Source organism: Globicephala melas, chromosome 12 (assembly GCF_963455315.2).
Source record: "Globicephala melas chromosome 12, mGloMel1.2, whole genome shotgun sequence".
NCBI lineage: Eukaryota > Metazoa > Chordata > Mammalia > Artiodactyla > Delphinidae > Globicephala > Globicephala melas.
This window is the reverse complement of record NC_083325.1, coordinates 71,645,810-71,669,124: the sequence shown is the minus strand read 5'-3', so window position 1 is coordinate 71,669,124 and position 23,315 is coordinate 71,645,810. Positions and strand designations below refer to the sequence as shown.

General features: G+C 36.1%; 1 protein-coding gene across 12 annotated transcripts in view; it reads right to left on the bottom strand.

Annotated features, from left to right (window-relative positions):
• The window catches only part of ITSN2 (intersectin 2), a 158,936-nt gene that overhangs the window by 76,913 nt on the left and 58,708 nt on the right, over positions 1-23,315 (bottom strand). For 11 of the 12 annotated variants that reach the window (XM_060309812.2, XM_060309823.2, XM_060309822.2 and 8 more), the window contains 7 exons: positions 22,875-23,137; positions 21,641-21,790; positions 19,349-19,489; positions 18,828-18,915; positions 12,957-13,096; positions 11,595-11,675; positions 1,330-1,466 (listed from right to left, as the gene is read on the bottom strand). In XM_060309812.2, coding sequence (XP_060165795.1) covers positions 1,330-1,466; positions 11,595-11,675; positions 12,957-13,096; positions 18,828-18,915; positions 19,349-19,489; positions 21,641-21,790; positions 22,875-23,137 — 1,000 coding nt within the window. The remainder of the gene's footprint in view (positions 1-1,329; positions 1,467-11,594; positions 11,676-12,956; positions 13,097-18,827; positions 18,916-19,348; positions 19,490-21,640; positions 21,791-22,874; positions 23,138-23,315) is intronic. The other variant, XM_030858252.3, reaches the window with a different exon arrangement.

The window sequence follows — 23,315 nt, the reverse complement described above, 5'->3', positions numbered from 1 at the left end:
AAAATAATATTTGTGGAACATTCTGAATGTGACTAATTTATTTTGATTTTGATGATTTATTTTCATGTCTGTCAATTTCTTTGACAACTACTCATTTTACTTTTTAGAAATGGACTTCTTATATCTAAGGGAGAGCCCAAAATGAATAAATTCAAATAGAAAAAAAAAAAAAGAAAATTCTAACACAGGGACTGCACTGCACAGTTCCCTTGTGCAATGTTAAGTGGCACAAGTTAGGTGGCAAATAAAAGCCTTAATTTGAACTTTACTGTCTCCACGTCTATATTATTCTGGGATCTCTTGTTAGGGAATCACAAAAGTAGGGGTCTTAGAATAAAGAATATTATAGCTATTTGTTTAGCTGTCTGACTCTCCTACTAGAATTATGAGAAATCTAGGGGCAAGGAGTAACCCAGAGACTACCTGTATCGCAGTCAACAGTGACCACTCAGTAAAAATGTGTTTAAGTGGTTATCCTAAAGCCATTAAGAAAAGAGGCCTGCTATATGGTAATGTGTCTTTCTTGCCTTCCCAGTAACTATTAGCTCTTTCATAGACATTATTGTCTACTCTTCTCCAGGGCAAAGAAATGTTGGTTTATTGATATTTGTTCACTAATTATAATAATCTCTGACACTAGAGAACTTGGGAGAAACATAGGAACATATTAGAAATAGAATCTTACCGATAGAAAAAAAAATCATGCAAAGTCTCTAAATGAATGGTTCTAAGCTTCAGATACCACAACTGTCTCACTTTTCCTTGCTATAAATGTAGGCAGTTGATATAGCTCAGATATATACAAAGAAGCCTGCATCAACATGGCATTTCTACACTCAGTATTACACTCTATAAGATTAAGTACTTGGTTTTCATGATTTTTCAGGAAACGGTCATGGATTTATTATTGAGAGAGAGAAATAATGAGTGCTTATTACCTGCAAAACATTATACTTGGTTCTTTAGTTTTATTTAATTCTGAGTTACTTATGAGGTATGCATTAATGCTTCTATTTTTCAGATGGAAAAACTGAGGTTCCAAAAGGTAAAGTGACTTAACCAAGATCATTCAGATAGTAAGTGGTAGATCAAGAATTCTAAATCAGGTCTGACTCAAAAGTCTGTATTTTTCACTAATGGAACATAAAATTGGTTACTGTAAACTCAGTCCACAAAAGAAGGACTGAACTTCTAAAATTTAGTATCTAATTAGCATCTTAGGATAATCATTTTATTCCCCTTAATTTTTCATAGTCAAACTAAAAATATGGGCAACAAAATTAGAATTCTAATAGCAATATAGTATAATAAATTTATCAACTATATTACCTTGTAGCCTCGTCTTCTAGTTTCTTTTTCTGTATTAGCTCTAATCGTTTTCTTTCAATTTCCCTCAGCTTGTCACGTTTGATCTTATAAAGTTGTTCAAGGGCTAACTGCTGTGTATTGTAGCTTTCTCTCAGTTCCTAAGGAGAAAATAAGAAGTTAACGTGGCATTGATTTAAATACTTTTGTCTTATGCAAAAATGTGGCAACTGCATTAAAAGATAAAAATCATAAAGCAAGTTTAACTAAAGTAAAAAGATTAAAAGTCTTAAAAAATCCAGATGATTGAAAAATTCTTGAAAACAGTAAGTATTTAAGGTATGTGGCCAATGAGGACAAATGCATGTTAAAATCATCTGCTTTTATATTAATTCATTTCTAAGGAACACAGAATCTTTCACAAGCTAATTCTTTGATTTGGTACTTCCTTTTCAATAAAAAAGCAATCTATTAAAAATACAGGGAAACAATTTTCTTATTCTAACATTTGAAGAGGAATTTTGCTCAGTCATATTTTTGACACATGTAGTTTAACCAAGTTACCCATAACTTTTCCCAGTAAAATAGTGAACTAAACACAGAAGCAATTATTCAATAATTTAATAATTATTCAATATTTATTTAATTTAAATAATAATATATTAAATAATTTAATAACTAAAAATGGAAAAGATAATGTCTACCTAAAACCATGACTAGAATGGGCCAAAATAATGAAAAACATTCCAAACAGGGATTAAAATAAATAATTGTTTATTGAGCATCTAGCTCACTGCAAAGTGCTATAAAGATTCACAGCGATCCAATCCAAGGCCGTCTTGACTCCCAAGTCCATAGTCCTTGTCTTCAAAGAGTTCAGTCTCAAAGTAAAGTGCCAAAATATGGGATATAGGTAAGTGTCTTCGCAGAAACTTGTGACTATCTGTTCAGCATTTCCTTTCCCTCTTCTGCTAACTGCACCCTTCCTCCTTTTGGGAAGCTGATTTACCCCCCAATCCCACCCTTCTATGTGGTTTTGATGAGTCTGTCAGATTCAGTGCTCCTAACTCCCACCCAAGTGTGGTCACTGGATCTAAAACAATCACAGCACCTCACCTCCCTGGCAAGAATGACTGGTTCAAAGGATGTGCACATGATCCAGGCTGGGCCACAAGCCCTTCCCAGGATTCAGATATATTGAAGAGGGCAGAAAGAAGTCTTTCCTTCACTAAACTCATTAAAATGGGATAAGGTAAACCTGGAGCTGCCCCACTTCCTAGTGAGGCCATCAGGGGTAGGAATGAAGTCAAAACAGGAAAGAGAGAAGCAAAGATTAGAGATAGAGTTGGAGAGAGAGGGAGTGCTGGGGGAACCAAATCTCCAACTTCATTCCTGTGTCTAGGAACTGCCCCGTCTACTGATTCAGTCAATGGTCTTAGTACTCTTGCAATAACCACTCTTTTCAGCTTAACTATTTTGAACTAAATTTCTTTTACTTGGAATCTATAGAATCCTGAACAAGGGAGTAGAAAAAGCCTGGGATAAGGAAGAGGAAAAAAACCCAAAAAACTCCCACAAAAACCTAAAGTAAACAAAAGAGACTTCATGGCAAAGGTGGGAGCTTCAACAACATTTAGATAGAATTTTTTGGTAAAAGATGTCTTGGGGCATCTATCTACACACAAAAACAAAACTCCAAACCACAAACAAATGAAAACAACCTAAGCTCTACTTCTTAATATTTTATAGGTGAACCTTTTAACTCGATTGAAATGGTAGATCTGAGAAAATGTGGTATCCAGAGACTATGCCCAAAATGTCTAAGATCAAGACTTGCAGCTTAAGACAACAAGAATACAAATACTACATTCATAGCAAAGTTTTCACAGATCTCAGCTTCTGTAGTTCTCTTTGTTGCACCTTTCTCTAAACTCTATTGATGGGACTTCCTGGCGGTCCAGTGGTTAAGATTTCGCCTTCCAATGCAGGGGGTGCAGGTTCGATCCCTGGTCAGGGAGCTAAGATCCCACATGCCTCGCAGCCAAAAAACCAAAACATAAAACAGAAGCAATATTGTAACAAATCAATAAAGACTTTAAAAATGGTCCACATCAAAAAAATCATTAAAAAAAAAACCAAACAACTCTATTGAAAAGCGGAAGGCTACAATGGTTACAATCTGTGGAGAAGCAGTGTGGTTTAGTGATAAGGGCACATGGAGCACTGGTCTGGAATAAGAACGCCAAGGTCTGAATCAGGCTCTATTTGTGACTAGCTGAGTAATCTTAGGAAAGTTACTTAACAGTCTCCTCATCGTAAAATGGGGTTAATTATAGTACATGCCTCATAACACTGCTATGAGGACTGAATGGGTTAATACACATAAAGTGCTTACAATAGGGCAGGGCACATAGTAAGTCCTCAGTAAATATTAGCTATATTATTGGCTGAAGTCATAAATAGAATTATAAGTTTAAAAGGAGAGTGAAGAGGAGTCAAATTAATGTCTGATCTTAATATGGCTCTAAGGTTAGCCCTCTAACTTGTCCTTTAAAATACTGTTCCAAGACTTCCTTCATTAGCCCATTCCTCCAGTGTGTGAATTAACGAGCTTCCTTGTGCTCCCCAAGACGTTCTGTGCATTCCCCTATCACAGGCAGCGTCTTCTGACTGTATGACTGTCTCCACTGGAGTGAGTTTCTGGACAACAGGACTGTCTTTCATCAAGGTATCCCCACCCAACAGAGAGCCTGGTACAGTGTAGTTATTTAATTAGTATTTACTGGATGAATGAAAATACATAAACCATAGTCTATGCATATTAATACGATTTGAAGAGCACCACAGGGCTTCTCAAAAACATTTCCTCTGCCTGACTTACAATGATCCTAGAAATTCTTATCATTAGACTCACTCCTCTGAGTTAAGTCCTGCTTCCAGGAGGTCCTGGTTAAATCTATCAGTTAACTATCACTTTGCTGTACAGCAGAAATTAACACAACACTGTAAATGAACTATACTTCAAATAAAAAAAAACTATCAGTTAACTGAAAAGAAGTAAACAATCTGCACTTAACGAAAAGAACTGTACTCCGTCTTAACGGAATAACAGATCATTCTTTTCAGGTTAAGGAAGTTCTCTTCCATTCCTAATATGCTAATAACTTTTTCATTTTTTCATCATGAATAGATGTTAAATTTTATCAAATACCTTTTCTGCATTTAGTGAGATAAGCATACTATTTTTCTCCTTTAATCTGTTTATATGGCAAATTACAGTCAACAGTTTTACATGTCAAATCATCTTTGCATGGCTAAGATAAATCCAACTTGGTCATAATGGACTATCCTTCTTATAAATTTCCACATTCAACTTTGCAATATTCTTTAGAATTTTTGCCTCTATGCTAAATTGGTCTATAATGATCCTTTCTCATACTATTCTTATCAAATTTTGAGGTTTATGATAGTTTCATACAATAAGTTGGGAATATTCCCTCTTCTACATTTTGAAACAGATGTATAAGACTGGAGTTATTTATTCCTTCAGTAAAATTCTGGGTCTGGATTCTCTTTTAGGGAAGATTTTAAACTATGGAATTAAAATATTTTGTGACAATAGAGCTACATAAATATTTTATTTTTCTTGAGCCAGTTTCAGCAAATTCTGATTTGTTCATTTCACCTACGTTTTCATATTTATGTGCAAAATTTTTCATAATAGTCCCTTCTCTTTTATTGTTTGCAATGTATTTAGTTATAGCTCTTTTTCACTCCTTTATTTTTATTTTGTCTTTAAATTAAGTCTTGCCAAAGGTTTGATAATTTTATTAATCTATAAAGAGAGTCAAATTTTGGCTTTCTTGATTCTCTGTATTAAATATCTGTGTTCTGTTTCACTAATTTCCTTCTACTTTTTTCCCTTTATTACGCTAGTCTTTTTCTAGCTTCTTAAGTTGAACACTTAGCTTATAAATTTTCATCTTTTTAACAAAAATATAACCATTTAAGGTCAAATCCTGACTCTCTGGGTTGAATTTCTGCTTGCTACCTCTGTGCAACTTAATTTACTCCTATGTGAAATGTGAACAAATAATAGGACCTACCTCAACGGGTTAATATTAAGGATTAAATAAATTAATATAAGTAAAACATTTAGAACAGTGCCAGTCACAGATAAAGCCTTTAATAAATCCTATTATTAGTATATCTTATGAATTAGAAAATAGTTATTGACTCCTGATATGGAATATGGGGAATCTGCTCATTTACACTATCCCCCTATCTCCTCTCCATCTTCCAGTGTTTGTTATAATTTAAAAATATACTTATTCTACTATTTCATTTTCATAAACATTTGACATTTTGCAACGTAATTTTCCTCCAAGTTTTTATTTTGAAAACTTTCAGATCTACAAAAAATTTGACTAAGTTGAAGACGCTGATGCTTTCACCCCTAGAACTTCATCATTATTCTATGTAACTACGGTGTCAATGTCAGTACCAAACTAAAGAAATTTAATAGTGACATAATAATCTTAATACAGAATTCATATTCAAAAGATGTTCCCTCCCAATAGTGTAAATATTGTCCTTAATAACAGCCTTTTTTTGGCTCCATAATCCAATCAAGGACCCTACACTTCATTTCATCATTGTAAGAAGATTTCCTCCATCTTTTATGAGATTCACATTTTTAGAGTGTGGGTTAGTCAGCTATTTTACAGACCAAACCACAATTTGAGTTTGTCTGATTATTTCCTTACACTTACACAGATGAAATATTTTTGGCAAAAATAGTATAGAAGTGATGTGTCTTAAAAAAAAAAAAAAAGAAGTGATGTGTCTTTTTCAGCACATCATATCAGGAGACACATAATGTCAGCTTCTGCCATTTGGGTAATGTTAAATTTGACTGCTTGGTTGAGGATGGTTTACCAGTTTCTGGCCTGAGTATTTTCTTTGCTCTTCATTGCCATTTCTAGATGATTATTTCTTCTTACTCTTACAAACTCCATCTTTTTCTGAGGCTCAGAATAACATCTAGCAGTACCACCCTCCCATTCCTCTTTATTGTCATCTATGGATCACCTGGTCACTGATCCTCATTCATTCATTTTCATTATTCTTCCAGTCTTTGACATCAATGTAGATGACCCCATCAAAACCTCAACTCAGACTGATCTCCTCAAACACGGGGAGGGGGAAGTGTAAGCCGGGACGAAGTGAGAGAGTGGCATGGACATATATACACTACCAAATGTAAAACAGACAGCTAGTGGGAAGCAGCCACATGGCACAGGGAGATCCGCTTGGTGCTTTGTGTCCACCAAGAGGGGTGGGATAGGGAGGGTGGGAGGGAGACGCAAGAAGGAGAAGAAATGGGGATATATGTATAGCTGATTCATGTTGTTATACAGCAGAAACTAACACATCATTGTAAAGCAATTATACTCCAATAAAGATGTTAAAAAAAAAAAAAAAAAGAAAGGTAGGGATTGAAATAGTAACCTGGGAAATGTCAGTCAAGTAACAACTAAGAGCATGTGGTTTATCTGATGCTGAGTTGAAAACTGTAAGAACTGGTGTCCAGGGTGTTGACAGGACTTGGGCAGCTCTGCTAAGTCATTCTAAGTGACCAGAAACTATGAATTCAAAAGCATTCTCAATGTTCATTCTTGGGGCTAAACATATGTATTTCAGCACACTGGAGGAAAATTTTCCAAGTGAATATTATACAGATAAGAAGGCTTAATTATCCCTTGGCACTGTTCCTTTCCTGCCTCAGAATTATTGAAAAAAATACTGAAAAACACAAATAGGATTTATGCAAATGTAAGTATTTGACAACAGATCTTCTGTATAGATAGTTTTATAAAACATAATTATAAAAAAGTGTATATGGTTTAAGAAGGTTATAAAGTTTAAGAGCATCACAGTAGGAGGATTATAACTTTCTATTGTGATAAAATCCATGGACAAACACATGAAAGAATGCTCAACATCACTAATCATTAGAGAAATGCAAATCAAAACTACAATGAGATATCATCTCACACCAGTCAGAATGGCCATCATCAAAAAATCTACAAACAAATGCTGGAGAGGGTGTGGAGAAAAGGGAACCCTCTTGCACTGTTGGTGGGAATGTAAATTGATACAGCCACTGTGGAGAACAGTATGGAGGTTCCTTAAAAATCTACAAATAGAACTACCATATGACCCAGCAATCCCACTACTGGGCATATACCCTGAGAAAACCATAATTCAAAAAGAGTCATGTACCATAATGTTCACTGCAGCTCTATTTACAATAGCCCGGAGATGGAAACAACCTAAGTGTCCATCATCGGATGAATGGATAAAGAAGATGTGGCACATATATACAATGGAATATTACTCAGCCATAAAAAGAAACGAAATTGAGCTATTTGTAATGAGGTGGGTAGACCTAGAGTCTGTCATACAGAGTGAAGTAAGTCAGAAAGAGAGAGACAAATAGCGTATGCTAACACATATATATGGAATTTAAGAAAAAAAAATGTCATGAAGAAGCTAGGGGTAAAACAAGAATAAAGACACAGACCCACTAGAGAATGGACTTGAGGATATGGGGAGGAGGAAGGGTAAACTGTGACAAAGCGAGAGAGTGGCATGGACATATATACACTACCAAACGTAAGGTAGATAGCTAGTGGGAAGCAGCCATATAGCACAGGGAGATCAGCTCGGTGCTTTGTGACCGCCTGGAGGGGTGGGATAGGGAGGGTGGGAGGGAGGGAGATGCAAGAGGGAAGAGATATGGGGACATATGTATATATATAATTGATTCATTTTGTTGTAAAGCAGAAACTAACACACCATTGTAAAGCAATTATACTCCAATAAAGATGTTAAAAAAAATAAATAAATAAAATAAAATCCATCGAAAATAAAACTTCTCATTTTAACTAAAAAAAGTAAAAACAAAACAACTGATCTCCTCAACAATGATTTTTTTGACTCCATTTAATCCCTCATTCGCATTATTATACCCTGAATCTTGTCATCATCACAAAGAGAACTACCACTGATCAGTATCCCATTTTCCAAACTTAAGTTCTTATCCTTCAAGCTTTTCTTATATATGGTACATCCATTTCAACAGGTTTCCAACCTCACTGAGACCTCCATTCTGTTGATCCCATCATCCTCTCTTCATATCCCTTCATGTCCAGTACCTATTTCAGAGTCCATGTTTATCACAGTTACTGTGTTAAGATCTGTAGTTCCCTTGTTCCTCCCTATCTGCCCATGTCTATTAAAACCTCAAACCCGTATGAATCTATTAACCTATGTCATCATCCTTTTCCATGCTTACACATAAACAGCTGAATTTTGGTGGGGAAAAAAAAAAGACACAATTAGGCCTGCTGTTTTCAATTTAAATTTATGAACTCCAACTTCAAATAGGCATTCAACATTGCTCAGGACACCTACTGTTTTCCTCTACTAAGCTTGCACTCCCCACCCCCACTAAGATGTGTATTTCATGCCTACTTTTCACTCCTGAAATTTCCCAATCTTCCATTCATTCTTTTCACTACCAGCCAATAATCTTGCCTCATTAAGCCAGACTGGAATTCCCTCATCTTTCCATCTCAAAAGCAATAAAACTTCCTACATCTGCATCCATCTCCTTCTAGTCTAGTTTGAGTTATTCCATGTCCTCAACCACCCATGAAGACTCTTTGTAATGATCTAACTTGCTTCTGATTTTAGGTTTTGAAGCTATCAACTTCCTACTCTCTACCAACAAATTTAGCCGACTTCACACCTATCTTATCCCCATATGTTACACTGGAAGTATTCTTTTTCTCTTGTCCTTCAATCTATGCTCCAGATTATATCTTAGTCTGCTTCCTTGGGACTTTGCTCCATCAATTATCACTACTTTATATGGTCAATCTCAATCTCTCACTTTCCTCCTCCTTCCCTTCCTCTCTCTTCTACTTTAAGTCTTGTCTTTCTTTTCTTTCTTCCTTTTTTTGAATTTAAAAAATAGCCTTTACTTAAAAGAATAAATTACATGGAATCAGAAGTTTTCCTAAAACCTGTGATACATGGTTTTCTGCTGTTTTTTGACTAATTTCTTTCTACTTTTTTTCTCATAAACTCTATATACCAATACTAACTCTAAATGCTGTATATTTTCTGACTGAGAACATTCAAAACCATTCATTCATTCAACAAGTGTGTATTGCCATACATGATGTTCCATGCACTGTTCTAGGTGCTGGGAATTCAGCAACGAAATATTTGGCTTGAGCCTGGCAATCATCTTTAAGACACTGAGATGGATAAGGTTAGTTACCTAAAAAGCTTAATTTTCTCCATTTCCATTCTCCGGTCCTAACAGAAACTATCCATTCCTCATGTATCCATAAGCTGCACAAAAAGGTGATACCACTTTCAAGGGTGGTCCTAATTATTCTTTTATTTTTCAACTTTATTAAAGTATAATTGGTAAATAAAAACTGTATATATTTAAGGTATACAATTTGCTGCTTCAATACACATATACACTGTGAAATGATCACCATAATCAAGCTAATTAACATATTCATTTCCTCATATAGTTACCATTCCCTCCTCCCCCCCCCTTCTTCTCTCCCCCCCCTTTCTTTCCTCCCTCCCTCCCTCCCTCCCTTCCTCTCTTTCTTTCTGTGGGAGAATGTTTAAGATATATACTCTTAACAATACTGTATTGTATAGTTGAAATTTTCTAATTATAGTCACCATGCTGTGCAGTGGGTTTCACAACTTATCCATCTTACATAACTGAAACTTTGTATCCTTTGTCATCTTTCTTAAACAAACAAAGTTTTCCTCATGCTCTCTTTTCACTCTCCTAAAGAGTTGTTTACACGCACTCCACCCCTCCTCAGCTCCCATTCATTCCTGATCTGCCGCAATCCAGCCTCTGCTGGTCACTCAACTGAGATGGCACTTTCAGAAAGGTCTTCAAAGGTCTCCTTGTTGACAATTCAATGGATACTTTTCAGTACTAAGTTAACTGACTGCTCTGTATCATTTCCAATGACTACAGAAAGCCTCTTTTCTTGCTTTCTGTAACAACAGTCGGTCTCCTGACCACTCTGACAGTATAGGTTTCATTCCCTTTTACATTCCTAAATTGCCTCTGATGAAACCTCAACAAGCAGTGAAAGGTTGGAAGGCAGGAAGCAGAAGGAAGAAAGGAAAACAAGAGACAAGAATAATCTGCTAGCCTGTGGAGAATCAAATGCTAACTCGAAGAATCAGACTTCGGTGTGTGAGTACAGTCCACAAATATCATCAAACTGCACTGTATACGTGAAGAAACACTTAGGTTTACATTTCTGTGTGATCTGCAGCAAAAGTTCTAAGACCAGATAATCTGGCCATTCATGCTATAAAGGAAAGGATGATACCATCTTTCCAACTGCCCTACCTTTGCTTAGGTAACAAATGAGCTCTACTTATGTTCTCGTCTTCACTGTGTATATATATGTAATTGCCCCATTGCCATCCATTTTAGTACTGAGTAGAATACAGTCAAAAATCTACTAGGGTCAGCAAGTGGTAAATATAAAGCAACTTTCTTTAAACTAAATTAAAATAGGAATTCACTGAATGTTTTAAATATTCTTTGTGCTATCTATACATGACAAAGTGAACTACTTGTTTATAAATATGATTTAAACATTTTTATCTGTGGTGCAAGGGTATCTAAATATGAGGCCTGATAACTAGACAAAACTAAAGCTGCACCTGCATTATTGGTTCTTTAAGATTTTTCTTAAAGAAAAATCTTATAGCAGTATTAGGAAGCAGCCTGATATATACATGACATAACCTTGCACTAGATTTCAGAAGGTGTAAGTTTTATTTTAAACAATAATTTCAGTGATATGGGTAAATAATTTAATCTCACATTCCCTTAGTTTCCCTTTTAATTGAATGAGTAATCATCCCATCAGTTAGCCCAACTCACAGGGATGTTGTATGGGAACCAGGAAATATTTCTCAGAGTCCTGGGCTCCTCATGAGAAAGGTTACTCTGGGCAACCCTAGTGATTCCTAGCATTAGACTCAAACAGGCAGTGAGACAGCAGAAGGATATTTAAGCAAGCAGAAAGAAAAATGTCTATACTGTATATGTTATTTCAAACAAGGATATTTAGATAAATGCAAAGAATAGTCTAGTTTTTTAAAAAAGAAAACAGTAAAGTAACTCAAAGAAAAGGAGCTAGATATTAGAAAATAACCTTAAGTAAGAGGAAGAGGTTGTTGAGACAGCTTAGCAGAGACAAAAGGCACTGAAGAACAGAGTCATCCATATTCCCACACTGTAAGATAAGGCAGATAAAAAGCCAATTAAACTATGTACAGATTTAAAAAAAATAATGTAGGGAAGATAACTTGGCTGGTTTGTCTGTCCATCAAAGACAAATTATTTGGTTTTCTTTAAATTTTTTTTCTACAGAATATATGCTTGGGTAGAATGTATTATTTACATTATTCACCTCAAACTTCCCTTTCTTAACTGAAGCCACCATGGTTTCTTTTACCATTCTGTTTACTCTATGGTTGGTGTAACATTACTCTAAATAAGTCAGCAAAATGAAAGTCACATGAAGAGACAGAGAGCTGCCTGAAAAGCTCTGTAATACATTATGCTCTAAAAACTTCACGCTTCATTAGCAAGGGAGTAACTGAAACTAGTCCCAAATTTTAATCATATGCCATTACTCTGGTTGCTAGCTTTTAATATTTTCTTTTACGGGCATGGCTTCAGTATACAACTAACACTGAACAGAATGATAAGCATATGGTATACGTTTTGGACATCTGCTCTGCCACTGCAGCAAATAATGGATCATGAATCTACTTTTCATGCAAAATTTTTAGTGCCAAATTATGCTTTGGATTTCATTGGTTATGGCATTATTTCACAAAGGTTAATTAAATTGTAAAAAAAAAAAAGAATTTAGTGTGTTAAAAGAGCCTCTACAACCTGGACTATTTAAAATTTTCCATATTTCCCATTTTCAAATTTGCCTAAGATCATTCTGGCTGAGATTTAATACTGACAAATCTTATCTAATCTAATCCTAATACTGACAAAGGTAATTATTTTTTAAATGTATAGATGCGGGCTTCCCTGGTGGTGCAGTGGTTGAGAGTCCGCCTGCTGATGCAGGGGACACGGGTTCGTGCCCCGGTCCGGGAAGATCCCACATGCTGCGGAGCGGCTGGGCCTGTGAGCCATGGCCGCTGAGCCTGTGCGTCCGGAGCCTGTGCTCCGCAACGGGAGAGGCCACAACAGTGAGAGGCCCGCGTACCGCAAAAAAAAAAAAAAAAAAAAGAAAATGTATAGATGCCAATAAAAACAGTCATCAAAAACTGGAAACTATGGTAAATTATAAGTTTATTTACACGACTCAATGTTTATAATACACAGAGAACATTAAAAACAATCCTGCAATTCTGGTATAGCTCAAATTATAAAATAAATTATGAAATGTACTACATATAACAATAATAGCTTCAGTTATTTATTCAATTAAATCAAAATAAGGAAGGTAAAAGGCAGCTAACTAAAAATGAATATAATAGAAGATAAATACCTTTAGTTGATTGTTAAATGAATCCATTTCTGATAGCTTAGATGCAGTTTCTTTTTCAAGAGCATCTAATTGTTCTTTAAGTCTTTGGCATAATTCTTCCTTTTCTAATGATTTTTTATGAAGTAAACCGACTCCTAAATCTGAAATACAAACATCATACAGTTTACATTTGGTAGAAGTTCCTGTCATTACCAGTAATTAACATTTACTGTCTGGTCAAATTGGTATAACTAGAGAGCCAAAGGCTATACACACATAAGGTGGATCAACTCAAGGGAAAAAACAATCAGCAGTCATTTCCCTTTTTCGGATCATATCTTGGAATATCCTCATATGGAAATGTTATAAGCATTGGTTCTGTACTCAAAAGTACTAGAACTTGAAGTGACGCTCCACTTTGGGTAAGTTGCTTCACCAATCTGATCCGTAGGCTCTCCTGTTCAATGGGCATTATATCACCCACCTCATATATGAGGTGATGATACAAAGCCATTAGTACAGAGTCTGGCCCATAGTAAATACTCAATTAATAGCACCTATTGTTAAAGTAGCTTTCTATTTATTCTCAGTGCTACCAAGAATAGGGGAATATTCATTACAAGGACTCAATAAATATTACTAACTGGATCATTCAGTGGTATTATTTTAGGAGGTAGGAACAGAGAGCTTCATTTTATATGACCTTTTCTTACACATTTAGGCAAGGATGAAAAAACTGGATGGAAATATGTGATACAGATTACATTTCAATAAATTAAGATAGCAATCTTACCATCTATCTAAATACAGCTGACCCTTGAACAACAATTGGAGGGTGGCCCTCCGCTCTGTTGAAAATCTAAGTATAACTTACAGTTGGCCCTCAGCATATGTGGGTGCAGTTCCTCCATATCCCCAGTTCTAAGTCCTTGGATTCAACAACCACGGATCTGTGTAGTACTGTAGTATTTACTTATTGAAAAAAATCTGCACAGAAGTGGACCTGTGCAGTTCAAACCCACGTTGTTCAACGGTCAGCTGTACATATTTTAAAACTTTATGGTATTTTTTAAAGTACAGAAATCTAGTACAAAATTCAAATAAAATGAAGCATATAGAGTAAAAAGTAAAAAAGTCTCTCTTCATCTCAACTCCTACCCCCCTCTTAGGTACTGGATATGTGCATATTCAGCATTTCCATGGGGCTTTAATGGGATCACGCCGTCTACACTGCTTGGCAACTTGTTTTAAATTTAATAACACATCTCACCATTAAAGACATCTAGATCTAGTTCATTCTTTAAAATTGCTCCCTGGTAGTCCACATTATGGGTATTCCGTAATTTATGTAACTATTTCCTTTTTGATTGCCATTTAGGTTGTTTCTGATTTTCTACTATTAAATAAAAATGCTACCATAAACATACTTGTATGTACATTTTAACACACACAAGGAGGTATTTTAAAAGGCTAGGAGGTGAAAGAATTGCTACGTAAAAGGATGTGTACACTTTAAATTTGGACAGAAACTGCCAAACTGCCCTTCCAAAAAGCTGTACCAGTAACAATGACACCAAATTACCTGTTTCTGCATATCCCTATCACCAGATACTATCACTCATTTTTCTTTTTTTTTTTTAAACATCTTTATTGGAGTATAATTGCTTTACAATGGTGTGTTAGTTTCTGCTGTATAACAATGTGAATCAGCTATACATATATCCCCATTTCTCCTCCGTCTTGCGTCTCCCTCCCACCCTCCCTATCACACCCCTCTTGGTGGACACAAAGCACCAAGCAGATCTCCCTGTGCCATGCGGCTGCTTCCCACTAGCTATCTATTTTACATTTGGTAGGGTATATATGTCCATGCCACTCTCTCACTTCATCCCAGCTTACCCTTCCCCCTCCCCGTGTCCTCAAGTCCATTCTCTACATCTGCGTCTTTATTCCTGTCCTGCCCCTAGGTTCTTCAGAACCATTTTTTTTTAGATTCCATATATATATGTGTTAGCATACAGTATTTGTTTTTCTCTTTCTGACTTACTTCACTCTGTATGAGACTCCGGGTCCTCCCACCTCACTACAAATAACTCAATTTCATTTCTTTTTATGGCTGAGTAATATTCCATTGTATATATGTGCCACATCTTCTTTATCCATTCATCTGTTGATGGACACTTAGGTTGCTTCCATGTCCTGGCTATTGTAAATAGAGCTGCAGTGAACATTGTGGTACATGAGTCTTTTTGAATTATGGTTTTCTCAGGGTATATGCCCAGTAGTGGGATTGCTGGGTCGTATGGTAATTTTATTTTTAGTTTTTTAAGGAACCTCCATACTGTTCTCCATAGTGGCTGTATCAATTTACATTCCCACCAACAGTGCAAGAGGGTTCCCTTTTCTCCACACCCTCTCCAACATTTATTGTTTGTAGATGTTTTGATGATGGCCATTCTGACCAGTGTGAGGTGATACCTCATTGTAGTTTTGATTTGCATTTCTCTAATATTAGTGATGTTGAGCATCTTTTCATGTGTTTGTTGGCAATCTGTATGTCTTCTTTGGAGAAATGTCTGTTTAGGTCTTCTGCCCATTTTTGGATTGGGTTGTTTGTTTTTTTGATATTGAGCTGCAGGAGCTGCTTGTAAATTTTGGAGACTGGAGATTGGAGATAAATTTTGAATGATTGTCACTCATTTTTCATTTTTGCTAACTGGCAAAAAAATTCTTATTGTCACTTTAATTTGTATTTTCTTGACAACTACTGAAATTAGATAAACATCTATTTATATGGCCATCTACTTACATTTATGAGCCATCATCTTGAATTGTCTCATCTCAACCTTTGCTGGCTTTTTCCTCCTATTGGCTTGTCTTAGTTTCTGATTTGTAGAAGCTCTAAATTCTTGTGGTATCATACATATTTCAATTTTTTTTTTTACTGTTTATGACATCTTTCATCATGAAAAAGTTTTTCATTTTTATTTCATCAAAAACTATTTTCCTTCATAGCTCTATGTATTGTTTGAAGAGACTTTTCTGACACCAAAATTATAAAAATGTTTTCTTCTGTAATATTTTTTTCTAGAGTTATATTTTATGTTTAGCCTCCCACTTTACCTAGAATTTATATCTGCATAGAGTGAGGTAAAGAGCTTCTTCACCCCCCTTTCAACTATCCCTCAAATCACTTAATGAAGAGATAGTAACTATCAAAAGCCCATCCCTTCCCCACTGATGTTAAATGCCAACTTTATCTAATCCTAAATTGCCATATATATATATATATATATATATATATATATATACACACACACATGCATGCTTGTCTCTAGACTCTCTATTTAGTTCCAGTGTTCTGTTTCTACTTTGGATCAATAATACATTATTTTAGGTACTATACCTTTTCATAACTCATGTTTCGGTATATGATAGGGCTAGACTCCTCCCCCCACCAATGTTTTTTCTTTTTAAGTCTTGGCTCATGTTGTGTATTTTCTCTTCTAGGTTAATTTGTGAATTATCTGTCAATTTTCATTTAAGGAAACCTGAATAAAACTGAATATATGGATGAATTAGTAGAGAACTAAATAACATCTTTAAAATATTGAGCAAGTTCATTCAGGAATATAATATGTATCTACTTATCCAGGAATCTTTTATGTCAATCAGTAAAGTTTTATGGCTGTGCATTTCTTCTTTGTTCATTTAACAATGAGAATGCTGATGTGAATGAGACCTTTTCCCCCCTTATATTCTAAATAAATACTTTTGATATACAGTAAAGTTGCTGATTTTTATATGCTGATTTTGTATCCAGGCACCTTGTTAAATTGTCTTATAATTCTAACAGTTTTCCAGTATTTCAATAAATATTTAATCATTAAATTACAAATCTGCCATATGCAAGGCCTTGCACTTTGTCAATGGTAGGTAAAAGTGAAGGATAAGGCATGGGTCCTATTCTAGTCAAGGTGGGAGACAAGCAATGGGAAAAATAACAGTAAAAAAATATTCATTCTTAGTATTCAAAATGAGCATCAGTAATAATGGATGTTTTCATATTGAATGTGATCATATCACATCTATGAGCACTGTGTTAGGTAACTGAAAGAGGCAACATGGTAGTGTGGTGGGCTTTAGGAGTCAGACACACAAGAATTTGAGACCTACTATTACGTGATCTTGGGTAATTACTTATTCTCTGTGAACCTCAGTTTTTCCAAGCTGCACAATGGAAATAACAACGACTACTTTACAGGGTTGTTGTAAAGATGAAAGGAAATAATGCATGAAAACTGCCTAGCATGGTGCTTAGCACAGGGCTGAAAATCTTAAATGGTTACTATTATGGACAGAGGAATCTAAGGGATACTGGGTACTTTGCAAACTCCAAATAAAAGCTTCCTATTCTAAACTGGACTACAGCAAAGATTAATAAATTTATAAAAGCTAAACTGGATCACATTCCACAGAGAAAGAGTAGCTCTACCAGGCCCCTAATAAGACATATCCTACATTCTCTTCACAATCCAAATACTAACAATGAAGATGACAATATACTTTCTACCCTGCACAGATCAGGAGTGCTGCCTTATCCTGCTTCTGGAATGCCCGTGAGGGGTAAGGTAGGAGCTGATACACTTCGAACGGCCAAGAAAAGCACCCTGTGCAAGGAAGATTGTCTGAGACGAGACATCAGTGGAAGGTGGGAGACATAATAAGAGAAGTTCACAAGATCAAATTTTCTATTCCTGGTATTCCTTCGATGTAAAGGGACCTTTACTAGAACAAGTCCCAGCTTCTTTCTAACTCTTAAATACTTAGTGAGATCAAGATAAGGACCCGGGTGTACACAGCCCTATACCTTTCCTATTCCTTGCTTTCTTGAGGTTGAACTGCCTACAGGAATCTGCATTCTTTTTTGTTCATGCACCCAGTGTCTTACGGGGCAGCTGTACTGCTCACAGGTAAGCCATGCTGTCTAACATCAGCTTTATTAATAATGAGGTGATATTCTGGTCTCTCATGTCTTGCTCCTTTGCCTTATTTCTTAATTTGTTCAGAATTTGGGCAAAGAAGAGGGATGAACCTATTTATTGGCCTGCCTAAAAAAACAAAAGTGTAATAAAGAGCCCTAGAATGAAAAAACTGACAGATACTCAGTGGGAGACATTTAGGATACTCTAGCTAGTTCTAACACATTTGCAGAGTTACTTTTCTTTAAATAAATCTTTCTTCTGCTACATTGTTATTGGCATGCTATCCAATGTAGAGATTTTTTTTTTCCTTCAGTTTCCTGGTTGAGACTTGAATCAAGAGAAATGTTATATTCTCATAAATTACACTGGAATATTTTGTTCCACAGATGTCAGAGGGCCAAGGTGGTAAAATTCCTTACATGAATCACAAAGTTAGATGATAAAAAAGGTCTGGGAAGAGCATACCAGTCTGCTTAGGCCTATCACTGCTGTACACTATCACCCTAGAATCCCAACAGGTTTGGCTCCATAGAAAAGTCTCCTCATGAACAGTTCTTTACTATCAGTGCAGGATTTTGCCAAAATGCACATATAGCCTCGTGTTCAAGCCAAACTGAGGTCTTGTTTAACTGTAATGTAACATTTTATTTGATTGGTATTTGAAATATATAAATAAAAATGGTATCAAGACAGGAAGTCAAACCACAATTGTTATTTTATTTCTATTTACATTTTATTGCTAAAAATGCTCCAACATGAGGTAATATTTTTCACATTGTTTAAAAATTTTTAACTATAGACAAAAAATGTTATTTATAACAGAATAATGCTATTTTAAAACGTAACAGAATATAACTGATACATTCAGAAAAGAATAAAAGAGGCAAAACAAACCTTAGAGACTTACCAGGTGTGTTACTGAGCTGCATATTTTTAATTCTTTCATTTAATAATTGCTTCTCTGGCACCAAATAGATAAGCTTATTTTGATATTCCTTATAAAAAGAAAAAGAAACTCTGTAATGTTGTCTAAGAATTTTCTGAAAATGTTAAAACATGATTTAATCACTCTTGAAACTTAGTATAGGAATAATACATAGAATAATATGTAAATTGCTTACAACTTATGGATAAACTAAAATGGAATTAAATGATGTATTTATTTACTAAAGACTTAAAACTCAAAGTGGTAAATGCCCAGATATTGTATAAATATTAAGCAGAATTTAACCAGATGTTAAGCACAGTTTTAGGGAGTCCATGAGATTCCTGATATTATACAAGATTGTGTATATCTACATGCCTTTAGGAAGGATGTCTATCAGAGGCTCAAAGGGGTTCATGACCCCAAAAGTGAAAAACACTTTATTAGGAAGAATTATTAATAACTGCTCATGTTTAAGGACAATTCAGCAGCTAAGGACTTACCTGAAGTTCCTGTTGAAGCTGCCTGATTTCCATAATTTCCAGATCACACTGCTTATCCAGAACTTCCAGCTCAGTCTTTTGAGTTTGCTTCCTGAGTCGGACGTCTTGAAGTCTGCTTGAGATCTGCTGATGTTTGCCATTCTATAGGAAGAGAAACATATGGTAACATAAAATGCTAATAGGAAATGTTCTTATCAAGAGAACAATATTTTTATTTAAATTTTAAATGTCATTTATCATTTATACTCAGTCTAAGATAAATGTCTAAAACCAAGTTAACTCAAGAGAGTTATTAGCAGGAAATGTACCACTGTGAGTGTAAGAGCCTATTATGTTAAGATGAGAAAGCACAAACATAACACACTGAATTTTTTTCTCAACTCAGCATTTAGGCACTAATTCATAATTTTAAAATATAAACAATCTCTTAGAATAATTTGGAGGAATAAGTGTGTGCATATGACAATTAGCATTACATTCTCTGAACTTCTATTTCTATCCTCAATGCTGCCATCTAATTCTTCTAATTAAGCAGTGTACAGGAGGGCCTTTTGGGGCCACACTACTTTCTCCTATACCAATATTCCTTTCCCCTTGTTCTGAGAAAAAAAAAAAAAAAAAAACAGAACAAAAAACAGCAGGATTCTCAATGGAAGCTAATAAGAAGGGTGAGGTGTTATGAGCTGAACTGTGTCCTCCACAATTTATATGTTGAAGTCCTAACCCTCAGTAACCTCAGAATATGACTGCATTTGGAGATAGGACGTTTAAAGAGGTAATTAAGATTAAATGAAGTCTTATGGGTGGGCCCTACTCCAATCTGACTGGTGTCCTTATAAGAAGAGAACATTTAGACACAATAGAGACAGCAGAGATGCACAGGCAGAGAAAAGACCACATGAGGACACGGCAAAAGGCATCCATCAGCAAGCCAAGGAGAGAAGCCTTAGAAGAAATCGAACATGCTGACACCTTGATCTTGGACTTCCAGCCTCCAGAACTGTGATAAAAATTGCCACCTGGTCTGTGGTATTTTGTTATGGCAGCCTTAGCAAATAAAGTAGGGTGAGGAAAAATGAGGCTCCTGGTTAAAAATCACCAATAATGAAAGTTTTTACTGAAAAGTATGTTTCATATTTGAGAAATACACGCTGAAGGGAATATGCTGTGTCCACCCTGGAGATCATGTTATTATCTTCAGCAAATATAAGTATAGGCCCTGGACCTTTCCAGACTCTACACATTAATCTATGCTACTGCTTGGTGTGTTACCCCAGTTCTTGGGGGGAAAACAATCAAAAGGTTTCCTCCCATTGTATTTTTAAGGAAAAACACACAGTCAAGATAACGGTTCAGACAGATACCCAAGTAGCTACACAAAGCAGTTAAAGTTTTTAGGACTGTTTTGTAGTACTATGGCATGATTAACAACTGTGGTATGCTTTCCTATTCATTTGAAGGCATAAAATAGTACCTTTCTGATGAAAGATATTGTGATTTTTTAAGAAAATGTAATTCAATTCATCAACCAAATAAAACATTAGACTACAATTAAACAAGATGTAAATATGGCTCTACTACATAGCTACACATGCATTTTTTGCAAAACCTTACTGTATAATCAGGTCAGGCTTATGGGATTACAGGGTCGTAGTAGAATAATATGCCTTACTCAGACCCTTTCTATCTTCTCACTTTGCATTTCAAGTAAAGTCTTTTAACAGATACTCTGACATCTGATGTGTAAAAACTGAGAAGCATAATGGCCAATATTTGTTAACAAACATAGTCTTTTAGAACTGAAAGGAATCCTAAGAGATCATTTAGGTCAGCAGTTTCCAGTCATTTTTTCTTTTTAGCAGTAAAATCCCTTTTTCCAAGCAAATTTTAGATAAAACTCCAATAAAAGTACAGCAGATAAATGTGGCGATTCTCTGTTGTGAAATGTGGGACGAAGAAGTGGGGAGAGGAGACGCTGTCCTAGCGCCTAGGCTCTCCTCTCCTCCTTCTGGTTATTCCTCTGCAGACCACCTTCCAGAGGCCATGCCCAAGAGTACCTTGTTTATCCACATCTGAACTAAGACCACAACATAATTCTCAGCATTTCGAGTCACTATCCTTTTTTAGTAACCTATACTGTCTAAACTGTTAAAAAGCACATATGAAAATATGACTATTTAATTACATTAAAACATAACACATTCATGAGGTAGATTAAAAAAACAATAATATTTTTCAACAGGTAACTCTAAGCATCATTCAGATAAATTTCACTTAAACCTATAGCCATACCAGTGCTTCCAACTCGAGATGAAGGCTTTTCTTTTTAGAGTTTAACCTGACAATTTCTTCCTGTTCTCTATTCCTTCGATTGAGAAGCTCCTGTCTACGAATTCTCTCCCATTCTAAACGACGTTGTCTTTCAAGTTCTTGTTTTGCTGCCTGAAAATAATGAATTAAAGTTAATTTTTAAATTAACAATTTTGCCTCATTCAAAAACTGATGGAATGACAAAGTAAAGATCAGGCAGCATTTAGCACTGAGTGGGCTTGAGTTTCTAAGGGTAACTGGGCAAACCTAGTTTTATCAATGGGCCTAATCTAAAGACTTCCACAAAAGCAAATTCATCCACCAGATTTTCTGATTGCTTCATAGGGCCATCCTCTTGCTGCAGTTACTTTTCCCTTAATAAACGAAAGGATGACTTCAGGGCTTCCCTGGTGGCGCAGTGGTTGAGAGTCCGCCTGCCGATGCAGGGGGACACGGGTTCATGCCCCGGTCCGGGAAGATCCCACATACTGCGGAGCAGCTGGGCCTGTGAGCCATGGCTGCTGAGCCTGTGCGTCCGAAGCCTGTGCTCCGCAACGGGAGAGGCCACAACAGTGAGAGGCCCTCGTACCGCAAAAAAAAAAAAAAAAAGGGATGACTTCATAAATGCAAATGTTAGTAGGAATAACTGTACCTTTATTCTGTCATCAGGGAAGAAAAATATTTTATTTACCTTATTTCAGTGCCACTGTAATTTACTGTGGTCCACGCACAGCCCTTGAAAACACAACCAGGCCTCCCAGGGACCCCACACAGCACCAGTTTTCCCAAAGACCTGTGCAAGCCCACCCTCGTGATCCCTCTCATGGCCTTCAACTCCCCACTCTCTTCTTTCTGCCTCTCCAATTACTTGGCCTTTCACTCTGGATCCTAAGCTTACTTTCGTTTAAGGACCTGATCACACTGACTTCTTCCTCTGGCTCCTCACTCAACTCAGCTTTGCAACCAGTCTTGCACTGATTGAGGTATCACCTGCAGACATGCTTTCTCTACCAGCTGCCAGCCCTGAAACCCCTCACAAGCAAGGACCCTCTATCTCTCCACAGGAGAAGGAAGATTCAGATTCGTACAGGGTAAGAATGAACGAATGATGCTGAGAAAAAGCACAACAAAAATTACCATTTTTTATCAAATGAAATGTAGCCACTTACTAAATGAAACGATTTTCCTGGGAAATAAAATAACTTAAAAAAATAACCTCTCGTCTTTCTATCTCTTTTCTCCTTTCTTCCTCCCGTTGTCTCTCCAATTCCCTCTGCTTCTCCAAGCGTTTTTCTAATTCCAGTTGCTTCTTCCATTCTTGCTCTTGTAACTCTCTCTGTTTCCGTTCCCACTCTTCCTTTTCCTTCTGGGCTTTGCGCTCTGCCTCCCTCTGCTGCTGCTCCATCATGGCCTGGCGTCGCTTCTCCAGTTCCATGTTCCCCCGCTCATAGTTGGCTTTCCGCTTGTCCTCGAACGTAACTAGATAAGGTATATTGTAAGCATTCTTCAACATCAAGCCTAATGAACCTGTAATCTAGTTTCAACGTCCTCATGCCTCGTGATCACGTGACTGCTATTTCTCTGTGGATACTTCTCCGAAGGATAATTTTAACTCAAATGTAAATAGTAAAATATTTACTTTCTTATAAGAATATTC